We start from the raw sequence: 25,937 nt of genomic DNA, 5'->3' as shown, positions 1-25,937 counted from the left end.
AATAATCTGACATACTTCTGACATTAATTAGCAGAGGCGTATCCCAGACAGTGCGATTGCACATTTACACAGACGCCTGTATCCTGGATATCTACCCCAAAGCGGCAGAAGTCTGATGAAGGCCAATGTATGGCCGAAACGTCATGAATTGTACACAGCCGCAAATGTCTATTAAAAGATTCCTTTTTTGCAACGCTATTGCTGGAGTTCTTATATTTTTGTTGAAACGGGGTGGGAACCCGACTTCCAGCGGCAAACGGACGGCAGAGTGCCACGAAGTTTTGCCTATACATTAATTAGTAAGGATCAGATTATTTTTGCTGAATGATGCCAAACATTGGATGGCACCCACCGTTTCCACAGGAGATAATGATGACCGGGGCATCAAAGTGGTTCGACAGTGGGACGTGAGTGAAGTATCTACATCACAATGCTATAGATGCCAGGAGATCGTTGCTAGTTTTATGTATCTAATATGGTCCTGTCCAAGTATTTACACCTTTTGGACTGAAATAACTAACCTTCTTTCTGACATGGTCCGATCTCCGGTACCAGATACCCCTGGGCATGCCTGTTGGGTCTCCTTGATGAGGAGCAGGTGCAACATCATAACTGCCTATAGCTATGCAGGACTTCTAGCACACAAAACTACAATGATGAGATAGATGGATAGGACACCGTCTTGCCTGGCACCGTAGTGAAATGTAGTTAATATGAATACTCCCTATGAACAATTAATTTTCAAAAAAAAAGTGTCCTTGCAAATTCCACAAAGTGTAGGGATCCATGGTGTGATTATAGCCTCATTATTTATACACAGACTGCATACCAGCAAGTGGTTACAGTTGTTCTGCTCACTCGACCTTATTTCATGCATGGATCTGCCTCCCGCTCTCCTCTTTTTCCTGGTGGGCTCGGCTACCAGAGCAGCTCTGTCCCTCTATGCAGGCTGTCAAATTTATGCTTGCTGGCTCAGCCTCTCGTCCTCTGCCTTAGGGCATGCACACGCCCTCCAGCTCTGAGAGGGCCAGGGTGCCTGTGGGTCAGCAGTTGACCAAACAAAGACTACTTCAGAAAGCTGTGGCAAAGTGGTTTCCCTGCAGCAAAGTCCAAATCCCTGTACAGGGGTTAGGCAATGTATTTTCCGTGCAGCGAAGTCCAGATCCCTGTACAGAGGTTAAAGGGTGAAAACCACGGGACTACCAGGATAATGCCCTTAAAAGTAGCCCTAAATAAAATCTGTTTAGTTGACACAGTGATTCCACACCCTTTGCATAACCAGTGTCCTAAAGGACAAAGAAAGATTAGCACAAACATAAGCATAGAAGCAAACATTTATTAATGTTAGCCACACGTTTTGAGAAAGTTATATATATGTTCATGGGAACATCTTTCTGTACGTGCCTGATAGAACGGTGGATTATATGGATTCTATTTGCTGTTTGGATTGGTAATTGCATACAGTTCATCATCATCATTTAGAACTATTATTAGCTTGTGCTTTATCTTGTATGTCACTTGACTTTGGCTGTAAATGTAGTTTTTTCTTGAAATATTTATCCAGAAAACGAGTAACTGTGTGGGTTCGTTCATGCTTAACAAGATCTGATTTCTGGATAAAACATTTCCCACATTCTGGGCAGGAAAACATGTCCCCTGTGTGAATTCTCTGATGTGCAGTAAGAGCTGACTTGTGGTTAAAACACTTTCCACATACAGTACATGAAAATGGCTTCTCCCCTCTGTGAATATTTTGATGTACAACAAAATTTGATTTCTGAGTAAAACATTTCCCACATTCTGGACATGAGTATGGCTTCTCACCTGTGTGGATTCTCTGATGTTGAACAAGATGTGATTTCTGAACAAAACATTTCCCACATTCTGAACATGAAAATGGCTTCTCTTCTGTGTGACTCCTCAGATGTTGAGCAAGATGTGATTTCACAGCATAACATTTCCCACATTTTGAACATGAAAATGGCTTCACACCTGTGTGAATTTTTTGATGGTCTACAAGTGTTGATTTGGCGCTGTAACACTTGCCACATTCTGGACATGAAAATGGCTTCTCCCCTGTGTGAATTCTCTGATGTTTAACAAGAACTGATTTCTGCCTAAAGCATTTGCCACATTCTGAACATGTAAATGACCTTTCCTTCTTTCCTGTGTGAATTGACTGATGTTTAACAAGATTTACTTCTTGAGTAAAACATTTCCCACATTCTTGGCATGAAAATGGCATTTCTCCTGTGTGAATTCTTTGATGTCTAACAAGAATTAGTTTCTGGGCAAAACATTTCCCACATTCTGAACATGAAAATGGCTTCTCCCCTGTGTGACTCCTCATATGTTTAACAAGATGTGATTTCCGAGTATAACATTTCCCACATTCTGAACATGAAAATGGTTTCTCTCCTGTGTGAGTTTTATGATGTTCAACAAGAGTAGATTTTGTGCCATAACATTTCCCACATTCTGAACATGAAAATGACTTTTCCTTCTTTCCTGTGTGATTTTTCCTATGTTTAACAAGATTATGTTTATGGGTAAAGCATTTTCCACACTCTTGGCATGAAAATGGCTTCTCCCCCGTGTGAATTCTTTGATGTTGAACAAGAGTTGGTTTCTGAGAAAAACATTTCCCACATTCTGAACATGAATATGGCTTCTCTCCTGTGTGAATTCTCTGATGTCTCTCAATATCGGATTTCTGATTAAAACATTTTCCGCATTCTGAGCATGAAAATGGTTTCTTCCTCTTGTGAGCTCTTCGATGTACAACATCCCTTTTGTGACTTATAGTTTGCTTAACAATCTGTGATGAATCAGAAGATCGGAGATGTTTAAGAGGATCAGAAGATAGATCTTTGCTGTGAAGGGCTGAGGAGACATCTGAGATGATGGCATGTTCTTCATATGTGTCTTGTGTGATTCCACAATCATTTGCTTTAAAATCTGAAGATATCAGATGTCCCTCTGAGCTCCTCGTACAGTCAGCTGCCAAGTAAAAAAATTTATTATTATTGTTGCATATTATAACTTTAAAAATTATATTCATAAAACCTTTGTAACTTTTCCGTATAAGAAAAATTCCATAGAAATTGTAAAGCATGAATCAAAATGTAATTATCCTCAGACTAATACAGTGATGGCAAAACACATCAAGATCAGTAGACCTCAAAAGAGGGATAAGCCATCAATATCTGATTGGCGGGGTCTGACACCTGGCACCACCTCCGATCAGCTGGTTCAGACTAGCTCAGGCACCAGAACTAAACAGCTCAGTGCATTCTGTAGTGGGCGATGCTGGTTACTGAAGAATTTATGGGCAAAGCTGTATGGTTCCTGCGCCTGAGGTACTCTGAGACAGCTGATCGGCGGAGGTGAGTGGTGCTGGACTCCCTCCAATCAGATATTGATGGTCTATTCTGAGGATATATGCATCAGATTGTCATCAGCTCATCTCTCATCCACAATGTCAAGCAGTCCTGTGAACAGATTCCTGGAGACAGGTAGACCCAGCAACAGATACTCTTGACTAAACTCTTGATTCCTTATTATCCTAAGGGTGTTTATCCTAGAAGTCCCCTAGTATTCACTGTTTATCCCCTATACAGGGATCTGGACTTTGCTGCAGGAGAACCACCAGGCTGCTACCTCTTGGAGTAGTCCTGGTGTGGTTGACAGCTGACCACAGGGATAAGAGACACCGGTATGAAGCACAGAGGGATAAGATAAGCTCTTAGTAACAGACCGAGGTCAGAGCAGACAGAGTTTGTTCAAATCCATGAAACAGTGCAAAGGTCAGGGCAAGTGATCAGGGTCGGTAAGGTAATCAGGCTCAGATCAGGTCAGGTGGCAGAGGGTCAGATTCTGGTAGACAGACAGAAGTGAGTACACAGACAGACAAATAGATTATAGCCCCTTTGCAGAATCTAGCAAGCTAGGAAACCTATAGCTCTGGGACCTCTCCCAAGAGTAAAGTGCCTTAAGTAATGCCTTGTGTCCAGCAATTGGCTAGAGAAGACTGGGAAAACAGTGCAGTAGCCCTTTAAGTGTGCACTCTATGGGATAGGGAAAAGGCCTAGCAGCCAAATGCAGGCTGTGGCCTCCAGCAGGGGACTGAGGACTCCAATGGGTGGTTCTGCTGCAGTAAGGCAGAGAAATTATGATGTGGATTAGCTGCCGGGCAGCAGCAGAAAGCTGAGTAATGAGGCACCCATGCCCGCACTGGATAGTGGGGTGGAGGAAGACACTGAGCACCGCCATGACAGGTCACACCAATGGCGTATGCATTTCGAACTCACAAGTTCTCAATTATAGCCTATCCATAGGCTGTTCTCTTGTGGACACATCACTGCTAAAGCCAGCAGTTGGCTGAATAGGATCAGTTGACCATTCTCATGCTGGAAAGGAACAAAATAAACCCTGGAATGGAAGATAAAGATGCAGGAGCCACTGAAGAGGACCAAAGCAGCTGGGAGCAGGTATGTATGATCCTTTCATTAGGTGAGGCAGACTGTCTACACCTGTTAGAAATTATCTATTCGTGAACAGCCCTTTAAGACTGCAGATCCCTAACTGACTTGCCTATGATTTTTGTATACTGAAGTCCTGGTTCTTGAGCAGTTTGCTTCTCACTACTACTTTACTTGACCTCCTGATATCCGACTGTGGCCTGTTTTGGCTTCTTATTATTTTCAGTTTCCTCGCTTTTGACTTGTTTTTCCATGGCTTGAGAAAGGCTAATGTGAAGCTGAAACGTTGCCTGTCTGCTGTGTTGGTGGAAAATAAATCTTGCACAAAGGAAGACGCTGGTCACGTTTCATCTTTATTTTTTTGTTTTTCCATTAGTGATTGTGAGCCAAAACCAAGTTTGGGTCAAAAGCACAGAACAGATGCAAATCTTTCCATTATACCTTATCTCTGTGTAGGCCCCATTTATGGGTTTGGCTCACAATCACTGATGGAAATCACTGATCAAACACTGTGTGAAAACGGCCTAAGTCTGAACACTTTCTACACAGGAAGAAAGTCAGAACGCTTGGAAACACTTTATCCTTTCTCTTATTTTCGTGGCTCATATGTTGTATGTCCACCAGTTGAAATGGCTTTACAAAAACTATCCTTCTAGATAAATGTCCTTGTCAATTTCAGAACCCAAACAGTATAACATTTATAATCCATATGTAAATTATATTTGGCAGAATGGGGAAATATATGCCTAAAAATAGCGACAGAATAGAGAGCTTAAAAATAAAAATACAACCCCAACTCCCTCACAAAATAGCTGTAGCTGAATAAGTAAAATCTGTGAGTTTCTCTGCTTTATTTAGTGGTTATTACTCACCTGAGCTGTTACCTGTAGGAATGTGCCCCTTACACTGGTCATCAACCCTCACATATGAATCTATGGAATTGATATTGCTCTGATCCTGATATAAAAGCTGTGAAACAAATATTGTAAAAGTCACCAGAAAGTCGGAGAAGTGGTGAAAGTTCTAAATGAGCAGTAGAGATTGTTAATAATCATGATAACTAAAACTGATGTAACAGAAGTAGTAATCTAAGACAAATAGTTATTGTTCTCCTAGAAGTGGAACATATATATCAGATGACAGCAAAATGACAATTCGGCATGGCTGTATGTGATACAAGTTTAGCTAGACACATCTGGTGTAATTTGTCTTTGGTGGAAATCCAAATTATTTGTTCATCAGTATCCATAACCAAAACATTGTGATAAGTTCCCTGCAACATCTAATGTCTATGGTCAGCTTTAATCCCATCATCTCCATTTTGCTCACTGCACAAATATAAAACATATAATACTATGTAATAAGATAAGACAGAACACAATAACTTCACAGCCTTCTACAGATCATAGGGAATATCTCCATCTACCCAGTGGTGTATCTTGGTTTCGTGCTGCCCTAGGCGAGACTAAACTCGGGCACTCACCTAATATAAATTTGACCCACCCCTTCCTGTCAAGGCCAAACCCCTTCCTCTGTAAACCCAACCCCTTCCTCTTTAGGCTCCACCCTTTCCTGTTAGAGCTTCACATCTTCCTTTCTGTAAAAGAATCATCACAAATGTATGTATGAAATAAAATAAAATGTCTATCATCTAAAAGTTATTTAAAAAAAATAAACTATGCACATTCCTAGTTTGACACAAATATTTTGTAAAATATATCTGTAAAATACAAAGTATGTGTGTCAGAAGTTGCGCTTTTTTAATTTTTAGAATAAAGATACAGGCAGCCATTTTATTTAATAGATTTGTGCTAATTTCTGTGTTGGTTGGAGGGGGGTGAGGGGCAGTATTACACAATCTGTATATGTATAAAAAAAATATATAAAGATTGTGTAATACTGCCCCTCACCCCCCTCCAACAGCACAGAAATTAGCACAAATACATTAAATAAAATAGCTGTATCAGAATTCTAAAAATTAAAAAAGCACAACTTCTAACACTGTATTTTACAGATTACTTTTTTTTATTTTTAAAACAATGTGCAGCTAGAGATAGTACAGTATTAACCCCTCCCTAATTCTCCCCCCTCTAACCACCCAACGGGTCCCAACCCCATAAAACAACAAAGTAATTGATTTTTTGTGAATTACTGTAATTTAAGTACTTACAGTTTTTGAAGACAGCATGCTCAGGGATCAGTGCATTGGTGGCCGGGGCCTGGCCTCACGACTTGTTCACGGTGACTGTGTGCAGAATCCGTTCTGCACTTGGAGGAGATAAGGCTCACCCTAGCGTTGCCGGCCCGTGACTCCACCTCCGTGTGATGTCACGAAGGCAACGCGCGGACGCAAAAGGCAGGGGAGGTCGGGAGGAAGTCAGGAGGAGAAGGAAGTACCGTATTTTCGGGCGGATAAGATGACCGGGCGTATAAGACAACCCCCAACTTTTCCATTTAAAATAAAGGTTTTTGGCTATACTCGCCGTATAAGACTACCCCTGAATGCCCAGCCCTCCCTGTCTTCAAGACGATCTTCTCTAGTCCAGGGAACTGACTGGGATCTGTGGATGGCACTGTTATGAGGAGGGGGATCTGTGAATGGCACTGTTATGGGGAGGGGGATCAGTGGATGACACTGCTATGGGGGGGGATCTATGGATGACACTATATAGCATCTTATGCTATATGTGTCATCCACAGATCCACCCCATGACAGTGTCATCCACAGATCCCCCTCCCCATAACAGTGCCATCCACAGATCCCCCCTAAACAGTTCCATCCACAGATCCCCCCCCTAAACAGTTCCATCCACAGATCCCCCCCTAAACAGTGCCATCCACAGATCCCCCTCCCCTAAACAGTGCCATCCACAGATCCCCCTCCCCTAAACAGTGCCATCCACAGATCCCCCTCCCCTAAACAGTGGCATCCACAGATCCCCCCCTAAACAGTGGCATCCACAGATCCCCCCCTAAACAGTGGCATCCACAGATCCCCCCCTTAAATAGTGCCATCCACAGATCCCCCCCCGGTAACAGCAGGCAGTGCGGGCGGCGCTCACTCACTGACGTCACGCACCTGCGCCGCCTAGTGGGAGGAGCAGGCGCGTGACGTCAGTGAGTGAGCGCCGCCCGCACTGCCTGCTGTTACCGGAGATAAGAGTAAGGTATCCAAGTAAAGAGATCAGCGATGATTAAAGGTAAAGTTACTGATTACAGTTTATAAATGTACTCCTGTGAGCGGCGTGGCCTTGTATATTCTAACCCCCAGGCAAGCGTTCCTGTCACCATGGGAACGCCTGGGGGTTAGAATATACCATCGAATCTGTATAAGACGACCCCCGGATCGGATCGGACAAGGGGCAAAAAAAATATTTTGCATATTGTGTAACTATCACTAAGCAAACAAGGCATTTTGCCGCCCCATTGGCAAGCGCCGCCCTAGGCAAATGCCTTGTTTGCCTCGTGATAGATACACCCCTGCATCTACCTGATGCTCCTGTGGAGGAAGGGGACTGGGACATCTCTCTGGTGTTCTTCTCTTAGTGGATTTTCCTGTAGGAGACACATACAGTGACTGAATTCATTCTTTACATACAGATAATTAAAAGACATTTGTATTTAGTTCTGTCTATTACCTGGCGGTGTGAGGGTCTGGTGGTCCTCCATCATGACCTCCTTGTAAAGATCCTTGTGTCCTTCTACATACTCCCACTCCTCCATGGAGAAATAGACAGTGACATCCTGACACCTTATAGGAACCTGACAACACAATGATACAGACATCACCCAGACCCCTCCAGTGCTGTTACTGCATAATGTCCCAGCATTCCCAGCAGTGTCACCTCTCCAGTCAGCAGCTCAATCATCTTGTGGGCGAGTTCTAGGATCTTCTGTTCATTGAATTCCTCAAGTATCAGGGGGTGATGTGGAGACCACGTGATTGGGCTCAGGGTTCTACCACATCCTTCAGACACCTGGGCCTGACAGCGCTCACTAGAGGTCTTCTTCACTACTGTGTAATCCTGGGTATGGGGAGACACAGTAATAAATATCACTACTGACATTTCCAGAGTTCATCACCTCTACAGCCATGTCTATCTGTTATTACCATAGATAAGAATAATGTAATGTGACATCATCAGAGTCTCTCACCTCTTCAGTCATATCATCTGTTATTACCATAGATAAGAATGATGTAATGTGACATCATCAGAACCTCTCACCTCTCCAGTCATATCATCTGTTATTACCATAGATAAGAATGATGTAATGTGACATCATCAGAATCTCTCACCTCTCCAGTCATATCATCTGTTATTACCATAGATAAGAATGATGTAATGTGACATCATCAGAATCTCTCACCTCTCCAGTCATATCATCTGTTATTACCATAGATAACAATGATGTAATGTGACATCATCAGAATCTCTCACCTCTCCAGTAAGTTGGAAGAGTATCTCTAGGGTGAGATTTAATATCCTCTTTGCCATCTTGTCTCTGTCCCCATCCATCAATCAGGAAAAATCTTGTTCATATAAGATATCGGTGATCATTTTATATTGTAGGAACCTGAATGGAAAGAAGATGAAACAATGTAAAAGCCACACAAAATACATTAGCTGTAGATAATAAGGTGAAACATTTGAGGAGATGAGCCAGAACTATCAGGGCAAAATTAAATCCAGACATGAAATTGTACTTTACTTCACATCTCTAAGTAGAGTATTCAAAAACTTAAAGGGGTTGTCCGGGATTGAGGACTTTGTTCAATTAGTACAAGACAGACAAACATATAACATACATCCATGTCCTACCTTTTCCACATGTTTCTCAAGCCCCTTTTTCTTATAGGAAATTCTTAAGCCTCTTCTTCAGGCTGCTCAGGAAGCCCGGTGATGTCACCGGTACTGATGGGCGGGCTTTAGCGCTGCTCTAGCCAGTAAAACAGCTAGGGCAGCGCTAAAGCCCGCCCATCAGAGACGTTGACGTCACCGAACACACTGCCGGGCGGAAGCCTCCGCCGGGCAGTGTGTTATTGTAAACAAAAGAGCCTTTGCCCTGCACGATTTAGCGCAGCGCAAAGGAGAGCATCGGAGCATGAACTGCTCTGATGCTCAAGTCAGGGGGGCTGCCTGGGTGAAAATAGAGGTTTGTCCGGGTTCAGCTCTAAGTTATGGTCCATGGTAGCAGAATCCATAATGGAATTGATAGATAACCTGAACCTTGTACGCTGAACTTGAAACACATGTTTAGCCATATGCAGGGCTGGGACAAGGTCCACCACCAACAGAGGCTGAGCTGCCCAAGTGCGCCCCCCCCCCCCCCGCCATTTAGATATGTATGTTTGTTATTAATCAGACATCCACCCCAACCCCCCCCCCCCACCCGGGGCGTTCCTTGTAATTTTACCCCATCCGGAACCCCATCAGACCTCAGATCAGACGGAAAAGAATATTATCTTTATTTAAGAACTATCTTACTTCACTTCAGGGCAGACTCTCACGCTCTATCCCTGCTGGGGCCTTTCCGCTGGGTTGTGACACAGTGCTGTGCTGCTGCCCGCGCTGCTCCTGGTCTCCAGAGGGCGCACATGTAACCTGACTTCTTACAGCGCGTCAGGTCAAAGTGTGCGCTGTACGCAGCCAGTCAGGCAAGCGACTGAGCAGAGACCAGAGCAGTGGAGCGGCCGAGCCAGGAGGTGGAGCTGGGAGGGAGCACGTAAGTCAGTGCCAAGTGCTCACTACTCTCTCCGTCCTCCAGCGCGGCCGGCAGCCCGGCAGGCGCGGCAGCAGCAGCGACGTGGTCAGTGGCCTGCCTGCCGCCCAGAGGCTGGGGAGCTGGCCTGCGCCCTGAGGCTGGAGCCTCCCCATCCTCTGTGTCGGCCCGGCCCTGGCCATGAGTATTAAGTGGGCAACAAAGTCAAAACCTACACCAGCTGAGGGCTGGAGATCTCATCTCTCCAGCGTTCTCGTGTAAGTTACGGTAAATATGTTGGCCTTAAGAGGCTTCACCCCTTCCACAAAACCCCATCCACTTTTTTTAAGTGGTTTGAGCAGGAAAAAATACCCAAAAGTTGCAAATTTTCTCTGTAGGCCGGGGTCAGGTTGTGAGCGCGCCCCATACATTCCTTAGCAACCAATGACAGACATGTACGCATACGTTGTTAAGGAGTTATAAATACAACACTTTCCTAAACGCTACATCAAGACCACCTACCTCAGCCTCCTCACATGACCTAACACCCCCCCCCCCCCCCGAGCCCATACATTCCAGGATTTACTGTACCTCCATTTGTGGAGCAGTCGTATGGATGTTCTGTGGTTACAGGACCTGTGATGATGTTATAGTCATGTGATCAGTCACCTGTGGGAGCAGTCAGCAATCACATGACCAGATATGCTCAGTAGATGCTAAATCCTAGTGAGTGGAAAGGACCTTTGATGATGTCACAGTCATGTGATCTGGTGTGTGGGAGGAGTCAGAATGGAGGCTGTGCTGCTGAAACAAAGCTCTTCTTTTTGCCCGGTTTCTTATTCACTTTTCCCAGTAATAACATCTGCTGCACTCCGCAGTTGAAAGCAGCATTTAAGCAGAAATGACTGGCACAGGAACACCTACTTCATGTAGTCTGCCCTCATATTATTCCTTTTTATCTTAAAGAATAAATGTCATATTTTCACTCAAAATTCAATTTTCATATATGTTGTTGCCGCTGTGGTGATAATCCATAATCACTAATTATTATGCTCACATACCACTTGTTTAATAAGATTCCGTCCATAGCGACCGCTCCTCACAAGACTTCTTTCTGACTATCTTCTCAAGATGGCCGCCGATGCCCTTACCCTGCGGCTAAGATCTCCCTCCCTAACTACCTTAGAATTCATTCGGCTCATCTCAGGAACGCGCAGCCTCACCCCAACCAATCGGCTTTCTCCTGACTTAAACACGCCCTCTTCTTCCTGAGTAGTTGATCGCAAATTTTTATCGCAAATATTCTAATCGCGACTTTTTATTGCGAATATCATCACTTTCCTGGTCCGACGGGAGCGCGCACGCAGCGTTCGGGACTGCCCACTACTACGTCCTCCGTAGACAGGAGACAGAGGACACCTAGCAACGCTGTTTTAGCCGCACCACTGAAATGTCTGGGGGAGGAAAGAACATGCTGCAATTACTAGGTAATCAATACCTATACAAAAGTATTAACTAGGGAACGAAGGTAAACTTAGACCAATCCACTGTATCTGTAGATTTCCCAACCACACCTGCTGGAAGTCTCTTCCCAGTTTCAGCCACTCTTTCAGTAAAATAATATTTCCTGACATTGTTCATGATGTTACCCCCAGCTAATTTCAGATTGTGCCCCCTTGTTCTTGTGTTTAGCTTCTTATTGAGAACAGGTTTCAATCGTGTCCCCCCTTTCCTCCAGGCTATACAGATTAATGGGGTCATTTATCAAACTGGTGTAAAGTAGAACTGGCTTAGTTGCCCATAGCAACCAATCAGATTACACCTTTCATTTTGGACAGCTCCTTTGGAAAATGAAAGGCAGAATCTGATTGGTTGCTATGGGCAACTATGCCAGTTCCACTTTACACCAGTTAGATAAATGATCTCCTAAGTTCTTTAAAGTGAATCTGTCACCATTGTCATGTTTAATAAAATACCTGCAGTGCCTAGCCCACCTTAATTTAGAGCCCAAGCACGCCTCCTCGTTATGAACTATCGTCCCACAGCCTAGTTTAACAGCGCCATGCCCTCCGCTACGTCAACTAATTAATTCAAGCTACGCACCTGGAATTTTCATTTCGTCCGCCGGAAATCTCGCGCAGGCGCAGTACCGCCTACTGCCTGCGCGATCAAATAGCTCCTGAGGGCAACAGCCTCAAAATTGTCACTGGGCATGCGCCGAGCCCAGTGACGTCTTTTTATCGCTGTTGCCCTCAGGAGCTATTGGATCGCGCAGGCAGTAGGCGGTACTGCGCCTGCGCGAGATTTCCGGCGGACGAAATGAAGATTCCAGGTGCGTAGCTTGAATGAATTAGTTGATGTATCGGAGGGGGCGGCGCCGTTAAACTAGACTGTGGGACGATAGTTCATAACGAGGAGGCGTTTTTTTAAAAAATTGAAACCATGAAGAGAAGAAAGAAGACCACTGCAGGAACTAAGGTATTTTATTAAACATGGCAATGGTGACCGCTTAATATGGTCAAACGAGGTGACAGATTTCCTTTAACCCCTTATAGACCGGGCTCATTTTCACCTTAAGGACCAGGCCATTTTTTGCAAATCTGACCAGTGTCAATTTATGTGTGAATAACTTTAAAACGCTTTTACTTATCCAGGCCATTCTGAGATTGTTTTTTCGTCACATATTGTACTTCATGGTAAAATTTAGTCCAAAAAATTCATTTTTATTTATAAAAAAAATACCAAATTTTTTTAAATTTCCAAGTTTCAATTTCTCTACCTCTATAAGGTCCCTTTCACACGGGCGAGTATTCCGTGCGGAGGCGATGCGTGAGTTGAACGCATTGCACCCGCACTGAATCATGACCCATTCATTTCTATGGGGCTGTGCACACGAGCGGTGATTTTCACGCATCACTTGTGCGTTGCGTGATAATCGCAGCATGCTCCTCTTTGTGCGTTTTTCACGTAACGCAGGCCCCATAGAAATGAAGCAATGCGGATGCAGAGCGATTTTCACGCACGGTTGCTAGGAGACGATCGGGATGGGGACCCGATCATTTTATTATTTTCCCTTATAACATGGTTATAAGGGAAAATAATAGCATTCTGTATACAGAATGCATAGTACAATACCGCTGGAGGGGTTAAAAAATAAAATAATTTAACTCACCTTAATCCACTTGATCGCGCAGCCTGGCTTCTCTTCTGTCTCCTTCTTTGCTGATTGCAGGAAAAGGACCTGTGGTGACGTCACTCCGGTCATCACATGGTCTGTCACATGATCTTTTACCATGGTGATGGATCATGTGATGGACCATGTGATGACCGGAGTGACGTCACCACAGGTCCTTTTCCTGCAATCAGCAAAGGAGACAGAAGAGAAGCCGGGCTGCGCGATCAAGTGGACTAAGGTGAGTTAAATTTTTTTTTAACCCCTCCAGTGCTATTTTACTATGCATTCTGTATTCAGAATGCTATTATTTTCCCTTATAACCATGTTATAAGGGGAAATAATACAATCTACAGAACACCGTTCCCAAGCCCGAACTTCTGTGAAGAAGTTCGGGTTTGGGTACCAAACATTCGCGATTTTTCTCACGCGAGTGCAAAACGCATTACAATGTTTTGCACTCGGCGGAAAAATCGTGCATGTTCCCGCAACGCACCCGCACCTTTTCCCGCAACGCCCGTGTGAAAGAGGCCTAATACATAGTAATACCTCCAAAAATAGTTATTACTTTACATTCCCCATATGTCTACTTCATGTTTGGATCATTTTGGGAATGACATTCTATTTTTTTGGGGATGTTACAAGGCTTAGAAGTTTAGAAGCAAATCTTGAAATTTTTCTTAAATTTTCAAAAACCCACTTTTTAAGGACCAGTTCAGGTCTGAAGTCACATTCTGAGGCTTACATAATAGAAACCACCCAAAAAACAACCCAATTCTAGAAACTACACCCCTCAAGGTATTCAAAACTGATTTTACAAACGTCGTTAACCCTTTAGGTGTTCCACAAGAGTTAATGGCAAATGGAGATAAAATTGGCAAATTTTCCATTTTAATCCATTTTTTCCAGTAACAAAGCAATGGTTAACAGCCAAACAAAACTCAATATTTATTGCCCTGATTCTGTAGTTTGCAGAAACACCCCATATGTGGTCGTAAACTACTGTACGGGCACACAGCAGGGCGTAGAGGGAAAGGAGCGCCGTGTGGTTTTTGGAAGGCAGATTTTGCTGGACTAGTTTATTTACACCATGTCCCATTTGAAGCCCCCCTGATGCACCCCTAGAGTAGAAACTCCATCAAAGTGACCCCATTTTGGAAACTACGGGATAAGGTGGCAGTTTTGTTGGGACTATTTTTAGCGTACATATGATTTTTGGTTGCTCTATACTACATTTTTGTGAGGCAAGGTTACCAAAAATAGAAATTCTGAATATTCATCTTAATTTGCCATAAACTGTTGAGGAACACCTAAATGGTTAATAAAGTTAGCAAAATCAGTTTCTTAAATGGGGTCACTTTTATGGAGTTTCTACTCTAGGGGTGCATCAGGGGTTCTTCAAATGGGACATGGTGCCAAAAAAAAGGCCATCAAAATCTGCCTTCCAGAAACTATATGGCGTTCTTTTCCTTCTGCGCCCTTCCGTTTGGTCATACAGCAGTTTACAACCACATATGGGGTGTTTCTGTAAACTGCAGAATCAGGGTAATAAATATTAAGTATTCAATATGTGAGAGAGAATCTAAATCGCACATCCTCATTACTATGCTTTTGATATAACAACTGTTTTAAATTTCAGCATGATAATAGGTAAAACGTGTGCGATTTAGATTTTCACTCACATATTGAATAATAAATATTAAGTTTTGTTTGGCTGTTAACCCTTGCTTTGTTACTGGAAAAAATGGATTAAAATGAAAAATTTGCCAAAAAATAGCTGTTTTAGCACCGTTTTTATTTTATTTTTTTGACCGTGTTCATTTGAGGGGTTAGGTCATGGGGAAATTTTATTAGAGCAGATTCTTACGGACGCGGCGATACCTAATATGTCTACTTTTTTAAATTTATTTAGGTTTTACACTATTATCCTTTTTTAAACAAAAAAATAACATTTTAGTATCTCCATAGTCTAAGGGTTAGTTTTTTTTGTTTTTAGCCGATTGTTTTAGGTATGAGCTCATTTTTTGCGGGATGAGAGGACGGTTTAATTGGCACTATTTTGGGGGGCATATGACTTTTTGATCGCTTGCTATTAAACATTTTGTGATGTAAGGTGACAAAAAAATACCTTTTTTTGCACCGTTTTTCTTTTCTTTTTTTTTGACCGTGTTCATCTGAGGGGTTAGGTCATGGGGTATTTTTATAGAACAGATTATTACGGACGTGGCGATACCTAATATGTCTACTTTTTTATTTATTTTAGTTTTACAAAATATCATTTTAGAAAAGAAAAAAAATTTTCTCAAGTCTGAGAACCATAGTTTTCTTTCGATTGTCAGTGGCTAAATGGAATTTAAATTGGGGAAGGGGATTATAAATTTAGAACTCCATGGAAGTGTGGTACTCCCTGAAGCAACCGTCAATGCAGAGGCCCGGATGATCGGGGCATGTGTCACACTGAGTGGTGGTGTCCTTCCGTGACACACTCTGCACTTTTTTTGGGACCGTCCCTTATTTCCAGTATGGGGGGACCACACCTCAAAAGTGTTGGCCAGGGACAATCCGGGCTCCTCCAGTTCCTGAGGTACTTCAGCCTGCTCTTTCCCGGTCAGAAAAGATCAGGGCCTTGAGGACTGCCTCATAGAACTGGAGGAATTTCCCTGTGTTGCCAGCGCTCCTGGACAGCACAAAAGAGTTGTACAAGGCAACCTGTACCAGGTAGACCGCAACTTTTTTGTACCATGCCCGGGTTTTGCGCATGACGTTATATGGCTTGAGGACTTGATCAGAGAGATCAACTCCTCCCATATACCGATTGTAGTCGACGATACAATCGGGCTTGAGGACCGTGCCGTGGTACCTCACACAGGGACAGGGGGGATGCCGTTACCATGAATTGTGGATAGTACAAGGACATCCCTCTTGTCCTTATATCTGACCAGCAACAGGTTTCCACTGGTAAGGGCACGGGTCTCACCCCTGGGGATAGGTACCTGGAGGGGGTGGGTAGGAAGGTCGCGTTGATTTTTCCGCACGGTCCCACAAGCGGACGTGGATCTGGCGGCGAGAGACTGGAACAAGGGGATACTAGTATAAAAGTTATCCACGTAGAGCTGGTAACCCATTATCTAGCAGTGGGTGCATAAGGTCCCATACAAGTTTCCCACTAACACCCAGAGTGGGGGGGCATTCTGGGGGTTCAATACGGGAATCTCGCCCCTCGTACACACAAAACTTGTAAGTGTACCCTGAGGTACTCTCCCAAAGTTTGTACAGCCTCACGCCATACCTCGCCCGCTTAGAGGAAACATACTGGCGGAAAATGAGTCTCCCCTTGAAAGCAATGAGAGACTCATCAACCGCAACCTCCCTTCCAGGTACATAGGCCTCCAAAAATTTGGCCCCGAAGTGATCGCTGACCGGCCTGATTTTGTACAGGAGGTCATAGGCAGGATCACCTCGGGGGGGGGGGGACATGCTGCATTATCTGCATAATGCAGGCATTTCCGAATGGCCTCAAACCGGGTACGTGTCATGGCCGTACTGTAAAGTGGGGTCTGGTAGAGGACGTCCCCACTCCAGTAATGCCTGACACTGGGTTTTTTGACTAGGCCCATGTGCAGCACGAGGCCCCAAAACGTCCTCATCTCGGCTGCACTGACCGGAGTCCAGCCACCGGACCTAGCCAAAAAGGAGTCCGGGTGTTGAGCAATGAACTGTTGGGCGTACAAGTTCGTTTGCTCCACCATCAGATTCACAAAGTGGTCACTGTAAAAAAGACTAAAAAAGTCATATTTAGTGAAGCCCACTGTGGGAATCTGGATTCCTGCTTGGCCAACAAAATCAGGAATCACGGGCTCAAAATCTTCTGGGGTACACCATACAAGTTCACCGGTAGGGGGCTCAGGTGGACTTATCTGGTGGGCCGTAAAACTAGTACGAGCCCCAGAGCTGCTTGTACTAGTGTGGGCCACAGGGTCCCTGGCATGGCGGTACCCTGTCTCCGCCGCCTTGGGGGCTCATCATCATTGCTAGATGATGAGGAGGACTCGGATGACAAGAGGTAAGTGGGGTCATCCTCGTCCTCACTGGGGCTCTCGGAGTTGGAGGCAAGCGGGCCATAAGGGAGTGTGTGTGTGCGTGTGCGTTCGTGGAAAACTTTATTCAGTGTGCGTGTGTGTGGGGGACGGGTGTTCGCGTACTTTGCCCTACACCTAACAGAAAAAAAACAAATAAAAAAAACCTAACAAAAAAAATGTGAATTTCCCAAAAAGTGTAAAAAAAAAAGATTCAAACACGCTGATCAGCGATAGAGATGTCCCGAACCAGTTGCCGGCGAACAGTTCCCGGCGAACATCGCTTGTTCGCGTTCGCCGCGGTGGGCGAACATATACGATGTTCCGTCCGCCCCCTATTCGTCATCATTGAGCAAACTTTGACCCTGTACCTCACAGTCAGCAGACACATTCCAGCCAATCAGCAGCATACCCTCCCTCCCAGACCCTCCTACCTCCTGGACAGCATCCATTTTAGATTCATTCGGAATCTGCAGTCTTAGTGAGAGGAGGGACAGTGTAGCTGCTGCTGATTTAATAGGGAAATCGATAGCTAGTCTAGTGTATTCAGTGTCCACTCCAGTCCTGAAAGACTTATCTGATCTCTGCTGTAAGGACAGCGTCCTGACAGCACCCCAAGAAGCCCTTTTTAGGGCCAGTACATCAGTCAGCTTTTTTTTTCCCCCCCCCTCTGTAATCTAATTGCAGTTGCCTGCCATTGTGTGTGTCAGGCCCTGCCAGTGCACAGTGTCACCAGTGCAACTCATATCTGGTGTCACAGTAGATTACATTTAAAAAAACAACAAAAATTTTGACTGTAATATAATGGCAGTCAGTTGCCTGCAAGCGTGTGTGTTTCAGGTCCTGCCAGTGCACAGTGTCACCAGTGCAACTCATATCTGGTGTCACAGTAGATTACATTTAAAAAAACAACAACAATTTTGACTGTAATATAATAGCAGTCAGTTGCCAGCAAGCGTGTGTGTTTCAGGCCCTGCAATTGCACAGTGTCACCAGTGCAACTCATATCTGGTGTCACAGTAGATTACATTTTTTTTTTAAAACAACAATTTTGACTGTAATATACTGTAATAGCAGTTAGTTGCCTACAAGCGTGTGTGTCAGGCCTATAGCGTGTACTGTGCCAACTACTGCCAGTGCACAGTGACACTCATATCTGGTGTCACAGTAGCTTGCACGCATAGTACAACTAATCTCAAAAAAATGACAGGCAGAGGCAGGCCACCCCGCAGGGTCCGTCGTGGTCGTGGTGCTGTGATTCCCTTTGGCCCTAGAATAATGTCCAGTGTTCAGAGGCCACGTACCCTGAACTCGAAAAGTTCTGAGGACATAGTTGACTGGCTAACACAGGACACCCAATCTTCTACAGCTTCCGCTCAGAACCTTGACGCACCATCCTCCTCAAGCTCAGCTTCGGGCACCTCTCAAGTTACCACTCGCCCGCCTGCCGCCACCAACACTAGCACCACAGCTGCTTCACTTGATCTGTCAGAGGAGTTATTTACACATCAGTTGGAAGAAATGAGTGATGCGCAACCATTATTGCCAGAGGATGTAGATAACATGGATATGTCTCAGTCAGGCAGCATTACACACATGGACGTACGGTGTGATGATGATGATGTTGTACCCGCTGCTGCTTCCTTTGCTGAGGTGTCAGATACAAGTGAAGCGGTTGATGATGACAATGTGTCCGTGGATGTCACATGGGTGCCCGCTCGAAGAGAAGAAGAACAGGGGTATAGTTCAGATGGGGAGACAGAGAGGAGGAGGAAACGAGTTGGAAGCAGGGGGAGGTGGTCGCAAGGAGCTAGTGGCACAGTCAGACAGCATGCATCGGCACCCGGGGTCAACCAGACAGCACGCCAATCAACGCATGCTGTTGCCACCACCAGAATGCCGTCATTGCAAAGCTCAGCAGTGTGGCATTTTTTTGGTGTGTCTGCCTCTGACAACAGCGATGCCATTTGCAACCTGTACCAAAAGAAACTGAGTCGTGGGAAGTCTAACACCCACCTAGGTACAACTGCTTTGTGAAGACACATGATCTCAAATCACAAACGCCTATGGGATCAACACATGAGTGCAAGCAACACACAAACTCAAAGCCGCCATCCTCCTAGTGGTCCAGCATCTTCAGCCACGTCAACCACTGCTGTCCTCCTTGCCCCCTCTCAACCATCCGCCACTCCGCCTCTCACCTTCAGCAGTTCCTGCTCATCTGCCCACAGTCAGGTATCTGTCAAGGAAATGTTTGAGCGTAAAAAGCCAATGTCACAGAGTCACCCCCTTGCCCGGCGTCTGACAGCTGGCTTGTCGGAACTCTTAGCCCGCCAGCATTTACCATACAAGCTGGTGGAGTCTGAGGCCTTCAAAAAATTTGTAGCTATTGGGACACCGCAGTGGAAGGTACCCGGTCGAAATTTATTTTCACAAAAGGCAATCCCCAACCTGTACTCTATTGTGCAAAAGGAAGTCATGGCATGTCTAGCACACAGTGTTGGGGCAAGGGTCCATCTGACCACTGATACCTGGTCTGCAAAGCACGGTCAGGGCAGGTATATCACCTACACTGCGCATTGGGTAATCCTGCTGACGGCTGCCAAGCATGGAATGCGTGGCTCTGCAGAGGAGTTGGTGACACCGCCACGACTTGCAGGCAGGCCTGCTGCCACCTCCTCTACTCCTCCTACTCCATCCTCTTCGATAACCTCCTCGGCTGAGTCCTCTTCTGCTGCTGCGTCTTGCTCCACATCAACTGCACCCCCCCCCCAGCTCCCCAGGGGCTATTCCACATCCCGGATACGACAGTGTCACGCCGTCTTGGGGTTGACTTGCCTGAAAGCAGAGAGTCACACCGGACCAGCACTCCTGTCTGCCCTGAACACACAGGTGGATCAGTGGCTGACTCCGCACCAACTGGAGATCGGCAAAGTGGTGTGTGACAGCCGAAGCAATTTGTTGGCGGCATTGAATTTGGGAAAGTTGACACATGTGCCGTGCATGGCACATGTGTTGAATCTGATTGTACAACGCTTTGTGCATAAGTACCCAGGCTTACAGGACGTCCTCAAGCAGGCCAGGAAGGTGTGTGGCCATTTCAGGCGTTCCTACACGGCCATGGCGCACTTTTCAGATATTCAGCGGCGAAACAACATGCCAGTGAGGCGCTTGATTTGCGACAGCCCGACACGTTGGAATTCAACACTCCTAATGTTCGACCGCCTGCTCCAACAAGAAAAAGCCGTCAACGAGTATTTGTATGACCGGGGTGCTAGGACAGCCTCTGCGGAGCTGGGAATTTTTTTACCACGTTACTGGACGCTCATGCGCAATGCCTGTAGGCTCTTGCGTCCTTTTGAGGAGGTGACAAACCTAGTCAGTCGCACTGAAGGTACCATCAGCGACATCATCCCATTTGTTTTCTTCCTGGAGCGTGCCCTGCGAAGAGTGCTGGATCAAGCCGTAGATGAGCGTGAAGAGGAAGAGTTGTGGTCACCATCACCACCAGAAACAGCCTTATCAGCATCGCTTGCTGGACCTGCGGCAACGCTGGAAGAGGAGTCTGAGGAAGAGGAGTCAGAGGAGGAATGTGGCTTTGAGGAGGAGGAAGACCAACCACAGCAGGCATCCCAGGGTGCTCGTTGTCACCTATCTGGTACCCGTGCTGTTGTACGTGTCTGGGGGGAAGAACAGACCTTCAGTGAGATCAGTGAGGACGAGGAACGGGACATGAGTAGCTCGGCATCCAACCTTGTGCAAATGGGGTCTTTCATGCTGTCGTGTCTGTTGAGGGACCCTCGTATAAAAAGGCTGAAGGAGAACGACCTGTACTGGGTGGCCACGCTACTAGACCGCCGGTATAAGCAGAAAGTGCCTGAAATGTTACCGAATTACCGGAAGTCGGAAAGGATGCAGCAGTTCCAAAATAAATTAAAAAGTATGCTTTACGCAGCTTATAAGGGGGATGTCACAGCACAACGGGAATCTAACAGGGGAAGAGGTGAAAGTAATCCTCCTCCTACCACGACCACGCCGGCAAAGACAGGACGCTTTACAGACGTGTTGTTGATGGAGGACATGCAAGCTTTTTAAGTCCTACGCATCGCCACAGCCCTTCGGGGTCCACCCTCAGAGAACGACTCGACCGACAGGTAGCAGACTACCTCGCCTTTACTGCAGATATCGACACTCTAAAGAGCGATGAACCCCTTGACTACTGGGTGTGCAGGCTTGACCTGTGGCCTGAGCTATCCCAATTTGCGTACCTGTACGCCCTTGGGTACCATGACATCAGGGCGTACAGGTACGCCCTGTTTCCGTAAGAGGCTAAGTCTATCCTGGTATATTTATTCTATTAACAACAACGCTCTGATATCTAATCAACAGCCAAAACAAATGGAAATCAAAGTGCGAATAAAATTGTGATTTAATGGGTTAAATGACTTTGGGCCACACTGCCATCATACAGAAGGTGGTGCCCTTCATTATATGCAGTTGAATTCAGTCTGGTCTGAACAGGTTCTGGGAACAAGAACTGGCATCAAAGTCGGCATAGAGAAACTGGTGTTTTTAAAGGGTTAAAATACAGTGGATATAAAAAGTCTACACACCCCTGTTAAAATGTCAGGTTTCTGTGATGTAAAAAAAATGAGACAGAGATAAATCATTTCAGAACTTTTTCCACCTCAATTGAAAAACAAACTGAAATCTTTTAGGTAGAGGGAAGAAAAAAATATAAAACTAAAATAATATGGTTGCATAAGTGTGCACACCCTTAAACTAATACTTTGCTGAAGCACCTTTTGATTTTATTACAGCACTCAGTCTTTTTGGGTATGAGTCTATCAGCATGGCACATTTTGACTTGGCAAGATTTGCCCACTCTTCTTTGCAAAAACACTCTCAATCTGTCAGATTGCGAGGGCATCTCCTGTGCACAGCCCTCTTCAGATCACCCCACAGATTTTCAATCGGATTCAGGTCTGGGCTCAGGCTGGGCCATTCCAAAACTTTAATCTTCTTCTGGTGAAGCCATTCCTTTGTTGATTTGGATGTATGCTTTGGGTCGTTGTGATGCTGAAAGATTTAAGTTCCTCTTTATGTTCAGCTTTCTAGCAGAAGCCTGAAGGTTTTGTGCCAATATTGACTGGTATTTGGAACTGTTCATAATTCCCTCTAGCTAAACTAAGACCCCAGTTCCAGCTGAAGAAAACAGCCCCTTGGTATGATGCTGCCACCACCATGCTTCACTGTGGGGATGGTGTTCTTTTGGTGATGTGCAGTGTTGTTTTTGCGCCAAACATATCTTTTGTAATTATGGCCAAAAAGTTCAACCTTGGTTTCATCAGACCATAACACCTTTTCCCACATGCTTCTGGGAAACTTCAGATGTGTTTTTGCAAAATGTAGCCTGGCTTGGGTGTTTTTCTTCGTAAGAAAAGGCTTTCATCTTGCCGCTCTACCCCATAGCCCAGACATATGAAGAATACGGGAGATTGTTGTCACATGTACCACACAGCCAGTACTTGCCAGATATTCCTGCAGCTCCTTTAATGTTGCTGTAGGCCTCTTGGTGGCCTCCCAGACCAGTTTTCTTCTCATCTTTTCATAAATTTTGGAGGGACGTCCAGTTCTTGGTAATGTCACTGTTGTGCCATATTTTCTCCACTTGATGATGACTGTCTTCACTGTGTTCCATGGTATATCTAATGCCTTGGAAATTCTTTTGTACCCTTCTCCTGACTGATACATTTTAACAATGAGATCCCTCTGATGCTTTGGAAGCTCTCTGTGGACCATGGCTTTTGCTGTGGGATGCGACTAAGAAAATCTCAGGAAAGACCAACTAGAGCAGCTGAACTTTATTTGGGGGGTTAATCAAAGACACTTTAAATGATGGCAGGTGTATGCTGACTCCTATTTAACATGATTTTGAATGTGATTGCTTAATTTTGAACACAGCTACATCCCCAGTTATAAGAGGGTGTGCACACTTATGCAACCACATATTTATTTATTTTTCTTCCCTTCACCTAAAAGATTTCAGTTTGTTTTTCAATTGAGTTGTACAGTTTATAGGTCACATTAAAGGTGGAAAAAGTTCTGAAATGATTTATCTTTGTCTCATTTTTTTACAGCACAGAAACCTGACATTTTAACAGGGGTGTGTAGACTTTTTATATCCACTGTACTTTGGGACACTGATCTCAACATACTGAGAGTGATGCCTTTTCCTATTGTCCTAACAGTAGCACAATAATGGGGTATTTTGGGCCTGTGGGCTAGTAGGACATTTTTTAATAATTCATTTCTTTACAGTCCTCAACATTGAAATTGCAACACCAAGAAAAACGAGCCATCGGTTTATGAAAATAGAGGAAGTGGCACATGTCACTAAGATCTGCAGAGGATTAAATTTTCAAGCACCTAGCTCCAATCTGTGGCATGTGGGAGGGGCATAAAAGACACATTGTGACGGTAACGTACATGACACACAGGGGGGAGGATAGTGACCACTGCGCTCCACCCTCACCCCTGGCCCTGCCTACTTGCCTCACAAGCACTAATGACAGGGGACAACTAGACGGCAGTCCCTAACTTAGGATACGTGCTGGGAAGACAGACAAGATAATGACCTGGTCAATACCTAGAGAGCTACGCAGTACTAAGGAATGAGCAGAGAATAGTCAGGAAAAGCCAAGGTCAAATACCAGGAGAGAAACGAAGTACAACAGGAGTCCGCAAAGAATCGTCAGGTGGAAGCCGGGGTCAGGATACCAGGAGAGATGCGCAGTACAGGAGGAGCAGGCAGAGAATCGTCAGGGAACACAGGATCAGGTAAGTATGCAGGAACAAAACAATCACCAGATACCTAAAACTAACAGGCAACCTGTGGCCAGCAGGCTGCCTATATTTATAGTGGGGAGTGAGGGTCATGTGACGTGGCCAGCGTCACATGACCGACAGACAGACAAATCGAGCACCGAGTGATCAGCTCGGCGCTCAAGGCAGACCTAGGAGCAGGGAGCCTCCTAGCTAGCAAAGCCGCCCTGGGAACGAGGCCAAACACAGATCCTCGCTCCCTAAGCAAAGCAGCAGGTCTCCGGCTGATGGGAGACCGAGTGCGCCTTTGGCGCCCCGTGACAGTAGCCCCCCTTTTACGAGGGGCTACCGGACCCAAGACTTCAGGCGATGGCCTTTCAGGGTGTTCTAAATGAAATTTTCGAACAAGTCTAGGAGCATGAACCTCCCTGGCAGGTACCCAAGATCTCTCTTCAGGTCCATACCCCTTCCAGTGAATCAGATACTGCAAGGAATTACGCACCTTGGACACAAACTGCACACCCCTGTCAGATACAATATATTCTAGGATACCATGTAACCGTACAATTTCTTTCGCCGGCGGAAGGTCAGTAATAAAGTCCATTGAGATATGGGACCAGGGTCTACTGGGAATGGGTAGGGGTCGTAGGTTACCAGCAGGGAGAGTCCTAGGTGTCTTAGACCTAGCACAAACCTCCCAGGCTGACACGTAGGACTTGACATCCCTAAATAGAGTGGGCCACCAATAGGATCTAGAAACCAGCTCTCTAGTGCCCTCAAAACCAGGATGTCCACAAAAGGCAGAATCATGACACTCACCCAACAGCTGGAGACGAAATTGTATGGGAACAAACAACTTATCTGTTGGGGTGGTTGCCGGTGCCAGATGTTGTTCAGCCTTAATGAGATCCGAGATATCTTTGGTTAAGGCTGCTACGAAGATATTTGCTGGTAGGATGGATTCAGGCGGTGCCTCTGTAGGCTGAAAAGCATGGAAGCTCTGAGATAATGCATCAGCTTTCACGTTTTTACCTCCAGGCCTGAAAGTAATGGAGAATTCAAAACGAGTAAAAAACAGTGCCCATCTAACCTGATGGGGATTCAACCTCTTAGCAGATTCGAGAAACATAAGGTTCTTATGGTCAGTGACAACAGTTACACAATGCCTTGCCCCCTCCAGAAAATGCCTCCACTCCTCAAATGCCCACTTAATGGCCAGCAACTCCCGATTCCCTATGTCGTAGTTTCTCTCGGTGGAAGAAAATTTTCTGGAAAAGAATGCACATGGTCTCAGGTTAGTTAGACTAGCAGGACCTTGTGAAAGGACTGCTCCTGCGCCGTCCTCAGACGCATCCACCTCCACAATAAAAGGTCTCTCCTGATCTGGCTGGATCAGAATGGGAGCGCTACTGAATGCCTTTTTTAGTGTTTCAAACGAAGTAATGGCCTCAGTAGACCAGTTCTCCAAATCCGCCCCTTTCTTAGTAAGGTCGGTCAACGGTTTAGCAATTACTGAAAAATTCTTAATAAATCTACGGTAGTAATTGGCAAAACCTAAGTCCGATCATGTGCATTGTCACGTGATTTGCGGTGTCATCCTTGGCATCGCAGTCTCTGGGGCGCATTGCCGGAAAGTGCCGGCCCACTTCCTTGCGTTCCACCGGTCACGTGACTTCCTGTATC

At 45.3% G+C, this 25,937-nt stretch overlaps 1 protein-coding gene across 1 annotated transcript in view; it reads right to left on the bottom strand.

The window, feature by feature from the left end:
- Positions 1 to 1,353: 1,353 nt before the first annotated feature.
- Positions 1,354 to 25,937, bottom strand: part of LOC120990692 (oocyte zinc finger protein XlCOF7.1-like) — a 54,447-nt gene continuing 29,863 nt past the window's right edge. Inside the window, exons 8-12 of the mRNA XM_040419598.1 lie at positions 11,756 to 11,920; positions 8,120 to 8,182; positions 7,972 to 8,036; positions 5,354 to 5,450; positions 1,354 to 3,000 (exon numbers count right to left, since the gene is read on the bottom strand). Of these exons, the coding sequence (XP_040275532.1) occupies positions 1,475 to 3,000; positions 5,354 to 5,450; positions 7,972 to 8,036; positions 8,120 to 8,182; positions 11,756 to 11,920 (1,916 nt within the window). The 3' untranslated portion in view covers positions 1,354 to 1,474. The remainder of the gene's footprint in view (positions 3,001 to 5,353; positions 5,451 to 7,971; positions 8,037 to 8,119; positions 8,183 to 11,755; positions 11,921 to 25,937) is intronic.

The sequence above is a fragment of the Bufo bufo genome, chromosome 2 (genome assembly GCF_905171765.1).
Source record: "Bufo bufo chromosome 2, aBufBuf1.1, whole genome shotgun sequence".
Taxonomy (NCBI): domain Eukaryota; kingdom Metazoa; phylum Chordata; class Amphibia; order Anura; family Bufonidae; genus Bufo; species Bufo bufo.
Note: the sequence above shows the minus strand (reverse complement) of the source record. Positions and strands in the feature narration are given on the sequence as shown.